Here is a 20,391-nt window from a genome sequence, read left to right on the forward strand (position 1 = left end):
GAAAATGAGATAGGGGGAGAAAGAGAGAGATCAGGAAAGGAGACAAGGAGAGATCGATCGGCGAGAGAGGGGGGGGAGAAAAACACTAAAAAAGGGAGAGAGAGAGAGAGAGAGAGATGGAGTCGTCTCCCTCCGTAGGGTTTCCATCGACCCAGGGAGGGGGGGGAAGAAATCGCCCTTTTTTCTCTCTTTCGAAGAAATCGCCCTTTTGGTCCCTCCGAGTGGCCGCACATCCCAGCTAAAACTTGGGATTATAAAATCCATATACTTGTAAAAATCCAGGATTATAAAATCCATGTATTCAAAAGGCCCCTTATTGTATGTTTTGACGTGTGTTGAAGTGTCACGTGAGAACTGCTGGACCCAAGTCAGACATGATACCGAGTCCATATCAATGCAACGATGGTGAGTGCTGGCTCGCTGATGGTGGGTGCTGGCTTGCTACAGAGGACACTGCATAACAGAACTAATCCAAGAAGTTCAAAGAGCCACTATATCAATCTACCACTGACTCAGAAGATGCTCCACAAACATAATTTTAAAGAAAACTATATCAATCTGTATAATCTTGAATGGTACAAACATGGCCACCCAAAGATTCACATGCAATTTCTGCCCAGAAAACTACATACGTGTATAAATTTTAAAGATTCATAATTGGTCTTCTTTCTTGGATAGTTTCTAGTTGCTATTTGCATTGTACCGATACAAAGATAGCCCAAGTCCCAAAAAAAAATGTTTACTATAACAACAAAGAGTCTGAATTACACTCAAATTAAACATGTAACTCTATTATTTCACTATGAATGAACAAGTACTATACATAAGATTTGATCCACCTTTCAAACAAGGATCAGTTCTTCAGAGGTGAGATCATAGCCAATGAATGAGGAAGTAAAGACTGATTGTTTAAGTAGCTTATTACCTCCCAATGATGAGCTGGATGGGAGTTTTGATGCTCAGACAAACCATTAGCACGCCGCCCACATTGTAGACCTCAGCCCATACTTCTGTTGAGCAACAGGAGGATCAAAATGAAGAATGAAAATTGAAGCATAGCAGGACCCGTCAATCGATCAATGATTTGCTGCCACCTGTAAGTTCAACCAGTAGATAGCTGCTGATAAAGCCTGTTATTCATATAGAGATCTCTATTACAGTCGGAAAGAGATACAAAGTTAGCTACATCTAACAAAGACACCACACAAAGACAGACACATGCAAATGGGGCCAGCATTTCAACTCATAAATTAGATATTTCTACTCGGATTGTTGACCATGTCTTGACTACGACAGTGTGGGAGCTTATGAAACATATATCATTATATAAGCATGCGATTAGGGCTGTAAATCATTATGAAAATAAGTTAAATTACACAATACTGCCCCTACAAATTTTGCGGGTTCTCTCTTCTTTTCTCTACAAATTTCATCTCCTCTCACTTATAAAAGATTGCAAGAGCTTTCACATAAGCAGCAATTTCGGCATATATAGATGGCTCTCTACTCCCCCAAAAAGTCTGTAAGTTGTGGAAGAGTGACCTGATGAGAAGTGGAGTAGGCCTAAGGATCATATGACACCATACGGTGTTTCATGTAAGAGTTACTTTGACTCCAGTCTTATAAATGTTTAGAGACATCACCATTCAAAAAAAATGTTCAGAGGCATCAGAGAAATCTCAATATCTGCACAACCCGGAACTAAATGTGATATATTTGAATAGAAAAATCCTGTAAACGCTTGACCTTTCCTAAGAGTTGTAATTGTGATTAGTGTCTAAACTCTAAAGTTGGTCCTCATTTATCAAATTAATATTAAATTAACATGTAACTACTTAGTCACCATAAATTTGATAATTTATTTTCATGCAAAAGAAGGGTGTAAAAACTTCAAAGATCCAGACCTACAACACCACATGGTAATATATTGTTTCTATTTGCGTTTGTGTTTCCTCATCCTTTTTCTTCTTGTGTTTTCATTGGATTCTTTTTCTTCTATTCTCTTCTTGAACTTTTCATTATTGGATTTTTATATTTTATCTTAAAGAGTGTAATCAGCCATATAATAAAGCATTTTATACCGTCCTTATAGCATTCATCAGATCTAACAGTACATGAGACTTTACCATTAAAAAACAGTACATGAGACTAATTTAATTATCTTATGACGAAATTGTAGTTCCTTTTTTATTTTGGGAGTGTTGTCTTGGTATTGTATTATCTAAATTCATTTGATCCATTATCAAACTATTATTTGATATAACATACACTACAGAAAACAAAGACGAAAACAGTACATGAGACTAATTTAATTATCTTATGACGAAATTGTAGTTCCTTTTATTATTTTGGGAGTGTTGTATTGGTATTGTATTATCTAAATTCATTTGATCCATTATCAAACTATTATTTGATAAAACATACACTATAGACAACAAAGATGCATTTCAGAATCGGTAAATTAGAGAAATAAGGTAACTACTAATATGAAAAAACATTCACATTTTGATATAACATACACTATAGACAACAAAGATGCATTTCAGAATCACTAAATTAGAAAAATCAGGTAACTACTAATATGAAAACACACACACACACACACACAGAATGAGCAAGAGTTCCCACATCGACCATAATAATCACGGTTGTATTGAATTTATCATCACAAATATATGCTATTACACTAGAAAACACTAGGTATGAAATACATGGAATCAAATAATCCTAGACAGTTGAAAGAATTCAAGGAATAGAATTCCCCACAATCAAGCAAAGTGGAGTTCTGCAAAATCCATAAATTTCGAAGACAAAATTTGTACGATAAACTTGCTCACCAGTTTCCTTCTGCAGACTTGCTATTTTCATGTATCAATTCCTCCGTGGCAAATTCTTCTAACAGAGCCCGTTGACGTTCATTGACGGTTCTGAAAGAAAATGGAAAATATAAGTTCCATTTTCTTGTTCAGCTGTAGCACGATAGCATTGAAGGTACAGTGCAATTCATTTTCTTAAAAAAAAAAAAAAAAAAAAAAAAAAAAACTGTCAGATGAATGTCCAAATTAAAACTTACATCTGGTAGTGAAATAGTATAATAGACCTCAAATTAGTTGCAAATTTTTTGAATAAAATGCAATTTTTTTATGTCTTCCAAAAATTTCAATTAGGTATCATCAAAACCTAACATAATGGTAATTGAACCCAGAACTTCTATAAATTTCCCGAGTATTTTGCCTTGACAAATTATTCCCAGATCTGAACCTGGTTACAATGGGAGCATGCCTATAGCACTTTTTCAACAAACTCAAAGATAATATAAATAAGTTGGTTTATGATAGAGGAGAGGGAGAGAGTTCGTGGATTTCAAAGTCAAACCCTATGATCCCTTGTGTTTATTATATGTATGGACAAACATTACAAATGCGGATTATATTTTCACTATTCATGTCACTATTCACTTGACTAGTAACACACCAGATGTGATGGTCCCTGTATAATGTGTAATATACCAAATATTCCCCTTAAACTAAGCATGGATATTGACATGTCGAACTTGCACAAGATAGACTAACTTGGGCTTGACAGCCCCTTTAGTTAAGGCATCTACAAGTACATTTGTCTTCACAAATGGCAAACAAATCTCTTTAGGAGCCACTCACTCTCTCGTACAAAGGACCTGTCAACCACTATGCTTAGAACGATCTTGCTAAACCGAATTAAGAGTTATATTAATAGCAGATTTATTGTCATATGAAAACTCCATGGACCTTTCCACCTTCACTCTGAGGTCATACAGGAGAATCCTTAGCTAAAGCAACTCGGCAATCCCATTGACCATAGCCCCATACTCAGCCTAAACGCTATGTGACAACAACTATTTCTTGCTCTTGCAAGAAACTAAATTACCTCTAGCAAAGGTACAAGAGAAGTTTTAATTTATGTTTCCCACTTAAATAGGAAACAAGGCAACTTTCCCAACATCAATGATAGTGCATATACTTATCACGCATGATTAAATACTTAAATGCCACGCCTCTATAAAAGAATTAACACCAAAATTTGGAATAAAAAGCAAGTCTAATTTGATATCAAACATCTTTATCATGCCACGAATGCATGCCTTTCAACATCTGAGCAACCATGAATAACAGTTTTGTAAATTTCTATTAGAATTTTCAATAAGGAAAATAATAAATTTTAAAAGAAAAAATGAAATTATATGAAATATTTCATGTAAAGAAAAAAAGAGCAAGTTGAAACCGGACAATTGTTGAATAGGGCACTGAGTAGCTTACGAGGGGAAGTGTATGCGGAATCGCACATATTGATCACCATGGTCTATAAAGCCAATTTGCTTGGGCAAACCTAATACATTTTACCCCAGATAAAATAAGATCATGCAAAGAAGACAATAAAAGACAACACAAAAGTCTGAAACAGAAAACATGGCATATGCATATGTGTACCTCTTCCTCGTAGTACCAAAAGTTGCCCGTGCTGAACTCCCTTTGGTATCTGAAAAGAAAATAAATATGAACAAAAAAACCAAAGAAGAAATTAACATGATAGGGTTTCTGAGATGACACGTGAGTCTATGCGTGACATTAAATACCACAATGAGCAAAAAATTATTGTCGTTGGAAGAGAACAAATTAAACAAGAAACTCATCAAATTTAAGGACTACATGAGAAAACCCTACAGAGGATTTCTTCTAGGTGACATGGCGTACACATCAACGTATGTCATGTCACACATTCATGCACACAACTCGTCGTATGGTGACGAGTGTCCTAACACTTGCTAGGACATTCTAATTAAAACCAAGGGCTTCATTAGATATATACGACACACCCAAAAATTTATGCTTACGAAGATTGGATCTAGAAAATAATTATCTTCAAAGAATTTCCCAGATGGTGAATGGAATAAATATAGTTTTGTTTTCCATGATGTGGAACTGCCGAGCATGATCATGAGATGAGTCTTTTGGTCGAATATCTTAAAGTCCACCCCCTTGCTATTTTCGGCTACATAATAACTTGAGGTGGTAAGATTTCTTTGCCTTCAGACATTCTTTAGAAACAAGGTGGGTCTAAATAACACGGCAACCTGCTAAATTGCTTATGCCATTGCCTTGAGTACAAAAACTTGGACATGTAATTGGGTGTCGACGCTGGTTGGTCAGACGCTAGTTGGTCAGCTTTTTAATAGACAGAGCATTCAAAGCGCAACATGACATCCATCACCCATTACGCCAATTTTCTCTGACATAAGTTCAGTAAAGTGATAGCTTTTCCGGGTATATTGGTTTTTAAAATGGGAGTACAATGACGAGTGTGCAAGTGGCTCCAGCAGTTCTGTGGTGCGAGTGAGTCCGACCTTGCTTAAGGTCAAGAATTGGCGAAACATGCAGATCCAACGTGTTAATTCGTGTCATGATGTCTCGCACTTGAGTTAAACTTCGAGAAGCATGACGTTGCATTCTAGTGTGTTGTAATGCAAGGCAAAATGGCCATTATGGCCTCCTTAGCTGTTCTCAAGAACAAAAAAGGTACCATTGATATAAGGTTGCATAGAAGAGAGCAACCATAACATCAAATAGAGCTTTCTTCCTCCCACTTTCTCATATCTCAGATCTACCAACGGAGATTCCTGAAGCCCGGACAGTAACATAGCCCAAGTGCCCAACTTGCCTCGTCCATCAATCTACATCTGTTCAAAGTGAGCACACTCCATACTGGTTACATCAAATTTTATTGCTGTGATCTCCAAATTGCATTGTCCCGATAAGGCTATAAGAACATACATGATAGCAGATTCAGTGCCCGAAGCCTTGGCAGCAGTGGAGCGCACTTCAGATCCATCAAAAGAAGCCATTAAAATCTTGAAACTAGCTTATAGGGAAATTCCCAACCTCCGTATAGAAGGAAACTGGTTAACAAACCCGATTTCAAATCATCACCCAAAAATGAGGGATGAGCCCAACAAAAAGAATCCACAAAAATTCAGAGAACTCATACTGATGAACTCGGATTGAAACGAGAACACCATCAAAGTGTTCCTCTCCCACAACGATCCAAAAATGTTAGATCTCGTTTCTAAATAGGTCCCATACTCGGATTGAAACGAGGACACCTTCAAAGTGTTCCTCTCCCAAAACGATCTAAAAAGGTTAAATCCCGCTTCTTAATAGGTCCCTGAGATTTCCTCACATCAACCCAAAAATAGGATTTTTCTAGATTTTTCCTAGAAAAAAAATAACAGCTCTGAGGCCGCAATAACTTCTTAAAAACTCAATATAATCGAGGGAAAGGGATGTGATGTGGGACCGGGAGAGAGAAATAGAAGAAAGAGGAGAAAAGAGAAGAATAGGAGAAGAATAGAAGAGAATAGGGGGAAGAAGAGAAGAGGAGAAATAATAGAGGAGAGAGAGGGGAACGAGGAAGAAGAAGAAATATGGGAGAGAAATTCTCAATCAATTAATTAATCATCCAAACTGAAAATCTCTACTACATAAGGCCTATTTATAGGAAACGGAAATAAATTCCATGGAAATAAATAAAAGCCCTAAAACTAAAAAACATGAAAATAAAATCCTAGAAACTAAATAACATGGAAATAAAATCCTAGAAACTAAATAACATGTAAATAAATTCTAATATCTGCATCATTCTCCCCCTCTTGAAAAGAACTCGCCCTTGAGTTCTAGTCCGCCTGGATCAAATATGTAGATGGTCCTCTGAAACAGGATGAGTCGTAATCCGTCGGAGGCACTCCTTATATCTAATGCTCGGAACAACCGTGAGAGTAGTCTGAAATGCTAGCGGAGTGAGAGGGAAGAAATCGCCTATGTAGAATCATAGGAACACAAACCACTCTAGAGAAGTAAGCTGGCTGGGAAGATAGCAACATACTCCTAAATCGGCATGATAGCTATGGGCAGTACCAATACATGACCTACGTTAATAAGGTCATCATCTGCTGGTATCGAATCTGGCTCAATAGAATCAACAATAAAGTCATCCGTTGGAACCATATATGGCTCAGTGATGTCAGGATGACGATCATACCAAATTTGATGTACGACCCGGAGATAGAAATAGAAGAAAGAGGAGAAAGGAGAAAGGAGAAAAGGAGAAGAATAGAAGAATATGGGAAGAAGAGGAGAAATAATAGAGGAGATAGAGGAGAAGGAGGAGGAAGAAGAAATCTAGGGGAGACATTCTCAATCAATCAATTAATCATCCAAACAAAAAATCTCTACTACATAAGGCCTATATATAGGCAATGAAAATAAAATTGCATGGAAATAAACAAAAGCCCTAAAAACTTTTAAAAAATGGAAATAAAATCCTAGAAACTAAATAACATGTAAATAAAATCCTAGAAACTAAATAGCATGCAAATAAATCCTAATATCTGCATCAGGATGTGTATCCGAGGCATATGGCCTTTCAAACCTAAACCATGGTCGTACAATCGTACTGCCTGGTGATGTCACCAAGGGGGCGCATAGTCCAGAACAGTGTATTTTTGCTGGGGGAAAAAATCCCAAGCCTTGCTTTGATACCAAATTGAAACCCTGTAGATGATGTAGCAATACTAAGAGAAAAGAAATGGAGAAGAAAGTCATTAAAAAAAATAAATGGAGAAGAAAAGGAGAGTGATAAACTTGGGGAGGAAGAAATAGATCCCATGATGGGTTGTTCTTTGGTATTTATATTAAAACCTTAAATACTGGACATTGGAACCCCCCCACCCCCAACAATATATATATATATATAGACACACACACACACATATACATTTAAATACATTTATTTGTGTTAACTAAGAAGTAAGATCGCACTAACACAGAAACAATTATACAGATCATACCTTTACATGCATCTTCCCAAATAAGGTCGGTACTTCAACTTTGCCACCAAGAATAGCCTGTAAATATATATATATATATAAAGACAGATCATGTCAACACAATAATGGTAAGATGTAAAGCTAATCCAACTGTTAGACATAAAGTTCAAAACAAGAATGTAGGCATAACTAGTATAGTTGAAATGGTCTGTACAAAGAACCAATGCCTAGAAACACAACATGTTACCATCTCAAGATCCAAGAAGCCAACATAGCAGTCTAATTTCTTAAACACCTTGATGAATAACTGAACACATTTCTCCCATTTCTAAAGAATATATAAATTCATATCCAAAGATATACATGCAGGCTAAACTTGTAGAAAAAAAATAAAAAGTGCATAGATACGAGGAAAATGGGGATCTGTTTTGTTAAAAAAAATAAGGGGAGCTTATGATAGGTACATGAGTACAAAAATTAAGAAAGATCTCTAGCTCAGTCAGGTTGAATATTGCGCTCAATAAAATGATTAAATACCCCCATTGTAGGGCTAAATTGTCAATTATTATCTATAGATCTCCGACGACCGAAAGCAACAAATACCAGCTAGAAGCTCTCCGTCTTGGTTGATACGGCGTCGGAGAAGACCCCGGCAAGAGAAAGGTGGTATTCCGGCCACCTGGAAACTGATCCAAAATCAACTTAGATCTTAGATCAATTTTCCGGTGACCAGCGGACAATATTTCTCCAGACGGACTCTCCTCCAATGCCGGATTGGCCAGGCAGAGAGCTCCTTCCAACCATTTGTTGCATCTAAAGGCCGGTAGCAGCATTAGTAGGGATGTCATTTGTGGGAAATTTTGACCCTTTGATAAGGGTGTTTGTCATTTTTACCTTTCAAAAAAAAAAAAAAAGGTGTCTGTCATTTTTACCTTCTTTTTCACCGAAACAGTATCCTGTCTTCAAAGTGTTTTCCTCAAAATTATATATCACCACCTCTATGTTGTGTAAAGGGTTACAAATTACAAATTACAGACTTAAATTATGTATGAAAGGAACAAATGAAAGTGGTGGTGATATTTTCATTTGAAGACCAGGGTGATCTACATAAGAAAATAAAAGGTTATAATTAATCAAATCCTCACTTGTGTAAACCTAATATTGGAATCCACATAAATATCAGCACCATCCCTGAGGAATGTAGAGTCTTTGGCAACCTGTAAAACAAAGAATGATAAAATTAAGGTGCAAGAAATGGCGGTCCCATGCGAATCATCTAATCTAAATCCTATGATCTTAAATCGAAACAAGAGAAAATAAAACAGCTCGGTTAGTTCTAAGAAATTGGGGCTTGCAATTCAACTTTACAATCATAAGTTCAACTATGACATAATGAAGATTACAATCAAAAGACCCTTATCCTATTGATCCAAAATAAATAATATATAAATATACGAAAGAAATGCATGTAAGGTTAATGGACGGTGCGGTCATATCATTACTTGGAAAGTTACAGAAAATTTGTTGTATAAACTCCAAACATAAAAAAGGTGAGAGGCAAAAGTCGAACGAGTAAAAGATATACCTTCAGTTTAATGTTTAGGTTTCCAGGATGCACACCCCGCCCAGCACTATTTCCAGCCTTAGGCACACGAATTGTATCTCCAGAATCTATACCTGCAGCAATAAAAGAAACCCTAAAGAATTAAAGAATCTCTTAAAGGTGTCATTCAAATTATAAATCATATTAAATAATTGAACTGTTATCTGTTAAACTCAAGATCATGATTATATAAAATGGCAATTCAATACAAGAAAGAAAGGGGAACGAAAAAGAAGAAAAGCCAATCTCATATACAAATTATACCCCCTAAGGGATAATAAAAGACAGAAAAGACTTTAGGCTCCCATTTATAATTATGTGGGTCATATGGCCTGATCCCATCACCCAATTTAGGTTTAATGTGCAATATATTGAACACTTCCAACACCACAGCACTATGACATTTGACCAAACTTAAACGTTAACAAACAATGATATTTTGGAAATTCTATAAAAACAGGGTACTTTGGGAAAACACATACAAAATTCCAGAATGACCAAAACAGCTCCAAATATTCGTGAATACTTATATTGTAAATGAAAAATAAAGTAAACACTTATATTTATCTGAAAATCCAATAAGCACAGGACGAAAAAATAGACACAAACCATAGAGGCATTGACATGAATGTGTACCACAACTGTAGTCTAAGAAACCAGAAAAAGTAAACCCAACAAGGGAAAAGGGAAAGCTAGTATGCCAAGACTATGCAAAAAGTTAAGAGTGGACACGAAATGTCCTGCGAAGAAATTAATGAGATCAGATTTGACTTCCAAAAGTATTGTATGGTCCATAGAGGACAAAGACCATGATAGCATTTGGGAACAACACAGAAGTTCCAACAATAATGGTCTATCAAGAGAGATTTTAACCCACTTCCAATAACCACGAGAAAAAACACTAACTCAAGAAATCACCTGCCGGGATAGTAACTTTAACTTCCTTGAGGCCTTCAACCACCCCAGATCCTTTGCATGACAAACAATATTCCTAGAAGCAGATAAATAAAACATAAAAAATAAAGCATATTCAACAACATCCAGAAATCAAGAGGCTTAGAATTATCTAATAACATTGGTAGCAGACCTTAATAATTCGCCCCAATCCTTTACAAGTACTGCATGTTGATGTAAATGGAGGAATTGTAACCTGAATGAAGCTTTGGAATCACAAAATGGGCATACTAAACTTCTCCAACTTTCATAATGATTCGAAAAGAGGAACTTTTTTCTAAACAGCAAATCCTTCTAGAAGAAGCAACATATTTGGTGACCATTGCCATGGAGAATCGCTTAAGACTTACTCTTCCGATGCCTCTACAAGTTGAACATATTTTCGGCTTGGCGTTAAGAGGATGTCCACTTCCATCTGCATCCCCATATGGAAAAGGATAGAAATTTGATCAATTCTATCTGAGACAGAGACAAAAAGCTCATTTTAAACTAAAAAAATTGCATGTCTACAAGATGAACAGAATTTACGGATGCCAGTCGTTAAAAATGAAGACATATTTTGATGGGAACACAGCCCCAAAAGTTGAAAATAATGGTTTTAACTATTCGCAAACTCTTTTTAACGAGTAGAGGCATTGGCATTGAAAGTGAAAGATTTTAAACATGGAAAAGAAACTAGTCAAGGAGATCAAAATTTAAAACATAACATAAAGTAAGAAATTTTGACGCTATTATAATACAAATATACGTACATGTTTTATGTTATGAATTATGTTTTGAAAATAGGCAATTAAGCTATTTAGTTGCAACCATGAATATCAGTGTTTCTCATGATTCATGAACCCTAATATCATTTTCTTCTTCCTCCTCTTGTCTAGTGCAAGTATCAAATCCCACTTTCAGCCCTTCCAATTTCATCACCTTGAAATTGAAACTAGCTTCCCAATCCATTAGCATTCGATTTTTTTAAACCATGAAATACCTTCTGATTCCTCAGACCCATAATTGTAAAATAATAATAATAATAATATTCTGCATTACTAACTAAGAAGTATCAAGGTTACCAGAGCGGGAATCGAAGGCTCCCGGGATGGTCGGAAGTGGGAATCGTGAAGTCGTCGGAGAGTCACTGGAGAGTCGCTGGGGAATCGTCGGGAATCGTCGGGGAATCGCTAGGGAGTTGCGCATCGCCAGGGAATCTCTGGGGAATCGTCGGGAAATCACATTTCACATAACATTAAACTGCGGTTCCTAAAAGTAGGAATCGGGTTTCCGGGGAATCATAAACCATGATTCCCAAAAGTCGGAATCGGGTTTCCGGCGAATCCGAACCAGGATTCCCAGTTTTTGGGGATTCGAGAAGATTCCCGTTTCGGATTCGAGAACCCGGGAATCAAGGTTCCCCACTCCCAAGGAAGAATCCTGCTTCCTTGAGAAGTAAAGTTCCAAGTCGTGATGGAGGGTCCTGATGAGTAGCGTGCCCATGGCCACACCTATTGACATGACACCCGAGCCACCAGAACAACTTTGGCATCATCCTAACTCCGTAGCAAACACTTTCACAAGCACAATTCAATAAAAATGCATCATAACTCTTGTAGGTTTCCTTACTGTTACCAAAATACCCATGCCAAATCAGAGTCATGTTAGGTTGCATTGCAGGACATGAATGGTCCTCCAATGATCCCCATGTGTACAAATTTCATTAGATCTAGCCCGTGTGGAGATGACCTCCCAAACTGATTGTACCTTTTCCTATGCTTGTCCATGCTCTAAGGACTTGATCGTGTCCTCAAGATAGTCCACTTGGTATGCCATTTCAATCAAGAGTCTAAGCCATTGTATCTCAGATAAATCCCTCATAGAGATGCTACTATCTAAAGAAAGCATTCCCAACCTGACCTCAAATACCAAATTTGACTTGGGATATTTCTTTAGGGAATGAATGTTTCAGGATGAAGACATTCGCAACCTGGGCTTAGATACCAAAATTGACATAGGATATTTCTTTAGGAATGGAATGTCTGAGGGTTGGAAAGAAGAGGTATGGGCTTCTGGGTGTGAACTAGATGAAATTCAATCCAAGGATTTGAAGAGAATTAGCTTTGGATTTTCAGAATTAGAGAAAATGACTAATTTTAGCAACTGCCCCAATGGATCAGCAAAGATTCGCCTGTTGGATCTTTTTGAAATTTCAAAATATGGCAGAGAAACACTAATCAAAGACAATATTCACACTTGAGATCAATCGGATCACAAATGATAAAATCTGGAAGATTTTTCAAATCTGAATTCAGATTTGACAATGCCCGTCTAGATCTAAGGTTAGATTAAAATTCCACCATTGGATCAGGCTGAGAATTGAGACTATGATGTCAGAAATGGCTTAGAACCTTAAAGTTTTAATCAAGCTTGTTTGTTAGATCAACAGCTAGGATCATATGTTTGGTAATGTTTGTGATGTTATGACAGTCCAAACCAGAGTTTGTCGAAACTGGGATGAAGAGGGAGAAACGAGAAAAGGATAAGGAAGGTTGTAGAATTTAAATAAAGAAAAAGCTTTAGATTGGATTTGGCCATCACATCTCTAACGAAACCAAAGACATCACACCAATGGCACCAAAAACTTCAGACCCATCGCTCGATAATGAGCATCACATTGACGTCTTCAAAGATGGGAAATTGCTTCCACGTAAGGCCCAATGGCTTTGAAAATTTTATTATTGTTCATCATGTAAAACATAGCCATAAGACACCACAATACATAGAGAATTAAAACCTACGAAAATTAGCAATGATCCTTCCCTCCTAGACACCTTCTAACTATAGACTATCACCAAGGTTTTAAATTTTGGTTTTGGTTTCGGCTTCAGTCGGCACATAAACGGAAACATTTTGGTTTCAGTAGAAAACTTGTAAAACTATGGAAACGTGTGGAAACATATGCAAATGACGAAGTTTAGAATGAAACCTTGGGAAATGATAGAATAAGCACGAATACATACTTAGAAACTACCACATAAGCAAGAAAGTCATCCATAATGGCTTAATTACATCGACCTCGTAGTGAAATGCGTTGTCGTGCATGTCTGCAGTGGCGGAGCCAGGATTTATGCACAAGGGGGGCAAGCTTATACATGCTTATACATAAGGGGGGCAAGCCTTCAAATTTTAAAGGGGCCTGGGCCCAATTGAGTTGGGCCTATTAAGGATTTGGTCCAACTCAACAGGGGCAACTGCCCCCCTTATGCTCAATGTAGCTCCGAGCCTGTCTGGAAGAGTAAAATCAATAAAGAAGTACAATATAATGAAGTATAAGAAAGAAAAATGTCCAGTCTCCCCTCTAAGGACCTCAACTCTTGTTAATACCACATATAGTTACAAGGTATTATTGGTCTCATACCGATCTGACATCTCAATATCTCATGCACAAGACTGGGTTACTTTGTTGTGCAGTTCAATGGTGTTGCCTACCAAATATCATTCTCTACATTAGTGAAATGAAATGCAAATCATAACATCTTTCCATTTTTTTGTCGTTCCAACTATTTCAGTCGAATTTTGGGAATTTTGGTCGAAATTTCGGAGAAATGAAGGAATTCATGTAGATTTCATTTCGGTTGGGATGGAAATGGAAACATTTTGGTCGTTTTGGGAAAATTTAAAACCAAGACTATCACTTGCTGACTGTTATAATTAAAAAAAGAAATATGCTACTTAGCAACAAATATTTTACTAACTCTTTTTAAATAACATTGAATAAGAAACTAGCCTAAGACTCTGTCACAGACTAGAAGACAACACTCTCAAATTAGAAACTTTGACCTTAACTCTAAGAAACAACTATACTTAAATAAAACCTCATAAGAAATTAATGGACCACCAAGTGAATCCCATTTAAGTTTGTCAAATATTTCACAAGGCTCAAAACCCTCACATTGAGCAATTTGACCAAGGTCAGAAGTCCAAAATTAAGAAAATACTCCTATGCTTAATTGTTGAGAAAATTAAAACTGGACTCAAGCCTCAGTGGACTCTACTTGCATTTAGACCATATAGAAACTTCTGGGGATGATCTACTTGGCTTCTTTGGTCACGGAAAGGCCCCATCATTAAGTTTATGAGTGCTAAATGAGTTAAGAGGATATTCAAAAGAGGAGCTAGTGAAACATTAAAGCAGAGTAGATGCCCTTTGATCAATCAAACTAACCATATCTTAATATGAACAGCACGACAGATTTACCTCAAAGCAACACAAAATAATCAGTCTAAACTCTAGAGTTATAGGGATCCAGTTTTAACTCACTACAAGAATCACAAGGAACATGTGCATCGAAAGATAGATGCTTTGTACAGCCATTAGCAGCTTCAGAGAAAGAAAGCGACAGCTCCACCTATAAAATTTCAGGAAAGTTAGAAAAGTCTCGGTGCATCATAAAATATTACGTCAAAGAAATAAAAATATAAGACAATGGATTTTTACGGTAAAAAATGACAATATAAGACAACTTTTATTGACTACAGGACAGTGAGTTAACCTGTATATCAGCAGCAAAGGCTTCTGTTTCATGTTCAAAGACCTGTGGAAGTATCGACAGGTGTTATTTCATTGTAGTTCCAAACAAACTATGCCGTGAACGCGAGATATGTGCCAACATGGGAAACAAAAATAAAATTACTAGAAAATACCTCAGAGAAAATTTTATGGAATGTATTAGTGAAATGATCATCATAAGCATGACCAAAACCCCTTGCACCTGAGGTAGCATATTCTCTTTCCTCAGCTCCTTTAGAGAATTCCTTCAAAAGAATAAAGATAAAGAGAACAATTCAATTTGTTGTGAAAACTCTGATTGAAGAAGAAAGCTCAAACTCTGATTGAATACTTGTTGACATAAGTTGACATCAGAACAGGCCATTGTAGGTGTCAGCAGAGGGCCCCATGTGGTCAAAGCTGAGTGGAAACCCGTCATACCTTTTCCTTTTTAAGTGAATAATTTTTGGGATTTTACTAGAATTTTATAAGTTTGTGAAGAAAGGATTTGCATATTTCATATTTGGGATAAAAATTATGCTTTTGTGTCTTAGTGTGCTTAGGAAAGTGTGTTTCGGAATAGATTTTGAGGGGATTTTTTGGGTTTTATACTTCTTTCTTATTAAGTAATAGGTTAGAGTTGATTTTTCTTTAAATACAGATTTTGAGGGGAGCATCTTATTGTCACCCCTTGCAGTCGCTGCCTTTCCAGCAATAGTTCAGTGTGTTCTAAATTTTCAAAGATTTGTTATCTATTATGCAGACCCTGATTTTAGAGGAAACTATTCAGATCTACACCTAGATTGAGAGATCATGTGCTGAAGTTGTTGAATAAGAATCCAGGGGAGAGCCTAAATTGTCGATTTCTGGTAGTCATGGACTTTTGAGGACAAATCCTTGATCTGAAATAAATTAAAACTCAGAAATTTCCAACAAATTAACTTAATTAATCTTGAGATTAATCACAAGTTTGTGGGTGAAACTTAATTACCAGCCCCTTGCATCGCAAGTCAAAAAAAAGCATATAAGATTGAATTGTTAAGAGCAATGACAACAAAATATTAAGGATCGGTTCAAATGAATGATCCCGAATATAAATCATAACTTCAAGAAATGCAGATCAAGAAACTGTCGTTACCCTATCATATTGCGCTCTCTTTTCGGGATCTTGCAAAGTCTGCAATTCACCTTTCACAAGAGATGAAATGAAATTATTGTAATGTAGTCAACCCTTAATGCTATGCTTCACCCAACATTTCATAATCTTTATAGTTAGGAGAGAGAGAGAGACAGAGAGAGAGAGAGAGCATACTAAACCTCATAAGCATCTCTTATCTCTTGGAACTTTCTCTTGGCTACAGGATTATTTTTATTTGCATCTGGATGGTACTTCTTTGCAAGCTGCATAACATTAAAATACAGTAGTTCAAAAATAATAAGTAAATTGACTTATTAGATATAAAAGCAAATAATGCATTACACTACAGGGATGTCATGTCAAAATCAAGGAATTCATTACATTTCCAGTATTCTGGGATCGTAGGTGTTAAGAGAACAGAAAGCCCAAATAAGAATATATATCAAACAAGAAAATTTTCATGAGTCCCTTATTTGGAGCAGATATTATATTCAATAGAGCATTAGAAACAAACAAGGCCCACTACAGTGTAAATGAAAATTCGGCTTATTGTATGACCATAACTTAGAATCGATGGTAGAAACTTAATAAAATCAATTAAAAAGGTAAATTTCATGAAACAAAAGAAAATATGTATATAAAACAAATAGAAGAAAAAACAAGAAGAAATTAGTGTAGACAGCACTCTCAACTGACTGCCTACCACAGTACTACTTCATTTGAAATTGCAACCAACTTGTAACAAGGAACACACAATTCTCACTTGATCAGTACATTTACAGATCCAACACACTTCAATATAAAGAAATCATGCCATGAAAAGAATCTTTTAGAAAAGGTCTTACTCATACCTCGACCTGAATTCACATTGGAAAAGAATCTGTTTTATTATTTTTGTCAATCCTTTTCCAGACTTACAGGTAGTATCATACTCTTAGTAATGATACACTCATACAAGCAGTATTCTGCTTCCTGTATGGACCACAGGTGCTGTAAATATCTCCCTTTGGCTCAATAAAGATGAAGGACAACCTTGATGTTTGCATCAAGAATGTATGGAGATCACAGTAAATATGAAAAAGGTGTACTCAAAAGTCCCTCGGTGTTTGCATCAAGAATGTATTGAAATCAAAATAAATATGAAAAAGGTGTGGTCAAAAGTCCCTCATACGATCCTATCAATAGATACACAAATGTCATGGTGAAGAGGCTTGCAAATCTTGTAAACAAAACAACTTCCCTAGTATTTCACATTCCTTTTCCATTTTCTTTTACTAAAGCTCTTCACCATTCACCAAGAAAAAAGTGTCCCCAATATATGGGATGTTGTGCCTTCTGTCCAGTTGGAAGGGGAACCCAGCCCCCATGACCATCTTTTTATGAACATGAAAGTTCGGAATTTGAAAAAAAATCGGCTAGGTAGATATAAGTGAACCTGATAGAAATCCGGCGAATTGAGTTTTATGCAGGAAAAAAATTAAGGGATTAAGAAAAAGAGATAAATATAAGAGAAAATAGGAGATAAAAATGGAAGCATAAAATCCACAAATATGAATTATTCATTGATATATCCAAAAAAATAAAAAACACAAACTTTTCAAGAACCCATGAATAGGGGAAATGCTTTTGCAAAAAAGAAAAGTGAATTATTTGCAAAATTTCAATTTTTTAATTGAATTCTTACACTAGGTTTTCTTAAGCTTAAATTTGACGAGTCAGGTTTAGGAAATCCAGGACTGGTGGGGACCGAGGGAATACTGCGTGATGTTGGAGTGGTGGTGCGCATAGCGTTCTCAGGCCCTCTAGGGATTCACGATTCCAATACGATGGAGGCTTTCACTCTATCCACAGGGATTTGTTTGGTAAATACTGAGTGTTTGGACAACCTTATCGTGGAAGAAGACTCTCGTAACGTTATTCGCTTGATGAAAGACAGGGTGAATTATTCGTGGCACTTAGCAGATGCGATTGAGGAAGTTAAGAACATAATTGAGGGGCACTCAGTAACTTTTCAACATGTTTTGTGGTTGGCTAACTCCGAGGCTGACCAGCTCGCTCAATCAGGAGTTATGGGGAGGGGCTAGCGACCTTTGATTCTCTCCCCATGATAGTGTGATGGGGGAGCTTTTTTCTTTTGTTCTTTTTGTTTAATTCTTTTTTGTTGTGTCCCTGACCATCTTGGTCACCTTGTAGTTTCTGCTTTCGTTTATTTAATAAAACTTGGCCTTCAAAAGAAAATTTCTTATACCATGTGTATGAAGACAATGACTAATTCGACCTATCTGGGATGGGTTACTGCATGGTTTACGTGAAAATGGCACATCCATTCAGTTATAAGGATTTCATGGTTTACATTTACGCAAGAACATTTAGAACTTTCTAAGAACTTCTGAACAACATTTATAATCACCCAAGTAAGGGGCTTGGTAGAGATACAAAACTGGACTAAACAACATACAGTAATCAAGACTACAAGATAACATGAGAAATAGCACTAGCTCAGTAGAATAAAATCTTATAAAATCAAAATATATGCGTGGTATGGTGTGCATACTCACTGCATGAAAGGCCTTCTTGATCTCATCCCGACTCGCATCTTCCGACACGCCGAGGATTTTATACAAATCTCGTTCTATCGTGCAACTTAATCCTGCAAAAAGCTCATATAACAGACATCAATCCTTTAATTAAACTCAGAGCAATTGCAGGTAGAAGTATGAAAAGAATTAGATTAAACTACCTGTGGCATGAAAATGACGGTTTTGTGATTGAATAGTTATGCTCGAAAATCTGGAATATCTTTCACCAATATCATAGTCATGACCATACAATGCTGAAAAATGAAGCAAAGCTGGAAAGAGCAGGAAAAAGAATCAGTAATTTTAATAGATAGAGAGAAGGAAAAGGAAAAAAATTTACAACAGTGAAATTTTACCATTTCGAAGGCTGCGATTGAGATGTGGATCAGCAAGAGGAGATGTTGGGAAATGGCGATGAATGTGAGAGAGGGATTTGAGGGAGGAACCCAGACGGCCGAATCTGCCCATCTACGGTGCTGATTTGGTTGTCTGGAGAAAAGAGAAACATCGAACGGTGTCGAACGGACGTGGAATTGAAGTTCGTCGCACAGGGATAGGAGGTGTTCGATGAAATGCCGAAATGAAGTTCCTGATTTAGGCCGATGGTTTTGCTAGGTTTCCAAGTATGCGAGCGTGGGAAAGGCGATACGAAAATTGGGGATTAAGGGTTCCCAGTCCAATGGAAACTTCGGGAAAACCCTACTCCGCGATTGGGCCCGCACGTGACAATTATGCTTGATAAATTTAAGTTTCATCTAATGGCTCTCTTTTTTGTTGCGGTTAGTTACTGTAGTGGGGTACGTAGTTAAAACTTAAAACTTAAAACTAAAAGAGAAGAGAAAATTTTATAGTTACCTCGAACTTACGTTGTAGAATAGTTACCTAGTAGAATAGGAATAAATAGTGTTTGGTTGCACAAGAGCTGGGTTTGGGCTGAGTTTTTGAGTGCCATGTCATCAAAGGCTTTCGTTAGGTTGCCAATATAGCTTTGAAATCCAGGAAGGTGGTGCCAGAACATCAGAATCTTGGATGTTTATAGGTGGTGCCAACGAATGAATGGTTTAGATTACTTGTTTTCCCAGGAAAGGAAAAGAAAAGGTTTCCTGGGAATCTGACGTTGCATTAGGAAAAGAAATCCAGGGAAACTGTGCAGGAAAAGGTTTCCCGTGCCTATTCACTTGCGCAGAAAAAGGTTTCCTGAGAAACTGATTACCCACCTTTTTTCACTAGTTTTCCTAGGAAAGCAAATCCCACGAAAATAAAGGGAAAAGGAATCTCACACTTTTGCGAAAAGATTCATTTCCACATCATTAAAAAACGAAGGGAAGAATCAAACAATAAATAGAATAGTCAAAATAAAAATAGAAACATGACTATAGAGAATCAAGAGATCGAGGCGATTACCTTGATAAATGAGAAGAAGCCTAACTTTTCTAGGTCGGATGGAGCCTGTTTAGGCTGCTCTAAATAGAAATTAGGGTTTTCATAATCTTTCTTCTTCTTCTAGGGTTTCCTCTCAATGTCACTAAAAAACACCAGTGAAAAAAAATTGATTTTCATATCTTTTCTGTGAAACATTATTTGGAAATCCATATTTATGGCAATTACCTTCACCCTCGTTGCTCCTCGACCTTGCTGCAGCAACACGAAGATGTCCCTCCCTCCCTCTCTCTCGTACAACACGAGCATGAGGATGATTCATGTATTTTGTATCCAAAACTCAAA

General features: G+C 36.7%; 1 protein-coding gene across 3 annotated transcripts; it reads right to left on the bottom strand.

Annotated features, from left to right (window-relative positions):
• Positions 1 to 721: 721 nt before the first annotated feature.
• ATJ1 (DNAJ heat shock family protein) lies at positions 722 to 19,441 on the bottom strand. Of its 3 annotated transcripts, none has more exons than XM_077358211.1 (18): positions 19,023 to 19,438; positions 18,828 to 18,938; positions 18,646 to 18,737; positions 16,267 to 16,350; positions 16,088 to 16,126; positions 15,105 to 15,215; positions 14,954 to 14,995; positions 14,722 to 14,809; positions 10,766 to 10,830; positions 10,549 to 10,611; positions 10,380 to 10,452; positions 9,444 to 9,535; positions 9,004 to 9,075; positions 7,880 to 7,936; positions 4,467 to 4,515; positions 4,296 to 4,365; positions 2,838 to 2,927; positions 722 to 1,130 (listed from the first exon to the last, which is right to left on the bottom strand). In XM_077358211.1, exons 1-18 carry the CDS (start codon positions 19,132 to 19,134, stop codon positions 1,103 to 1,105), a joined length of 1,338 nt encoding a protein of 445 aa, XP_077214326.1. In that variant the 5' UTR covers positions 19,135 to 19,438; the 3' UTR covers positions 722 to 1,102. The 3 variants fall into 3 exon arrangements, with proteins under 3 accessions (XP_077214326.1, XP_077214324.1, XP_077214325.1); XM_077358209.1 differs by having other exon boundaries at positions 722 to 1,094; positions 19,023 to 19,437; XM_077358210.1 differs by lacking the exon at positions 7,880 to 7,936 and having other exon boundaries at positions 722 to 1,094; positions 19,023 to 19,441.
• Between the last annotated feature and the right edge of the window lie 950 nt (positions 19,442 to 20,391).

Source organism: Tasmannia lanceolata, unplaced genomic scaffold, assembly GCF_043159265.1.
Source record: "Tasmannia lanceolata isolate RefF3 unplaced genomic scaffold, GAP_Taslan_0.1 ptg000016l, whole genome shotgun sequence".
Classification (NCBI taxonomy): domain Eukaryota; kingdom Viridiplantae; phylum Streptophyta; class Magnoliopsida; order Canellales; family Winteraceae; genus Tasmannia; species Tasmannia lanceolata.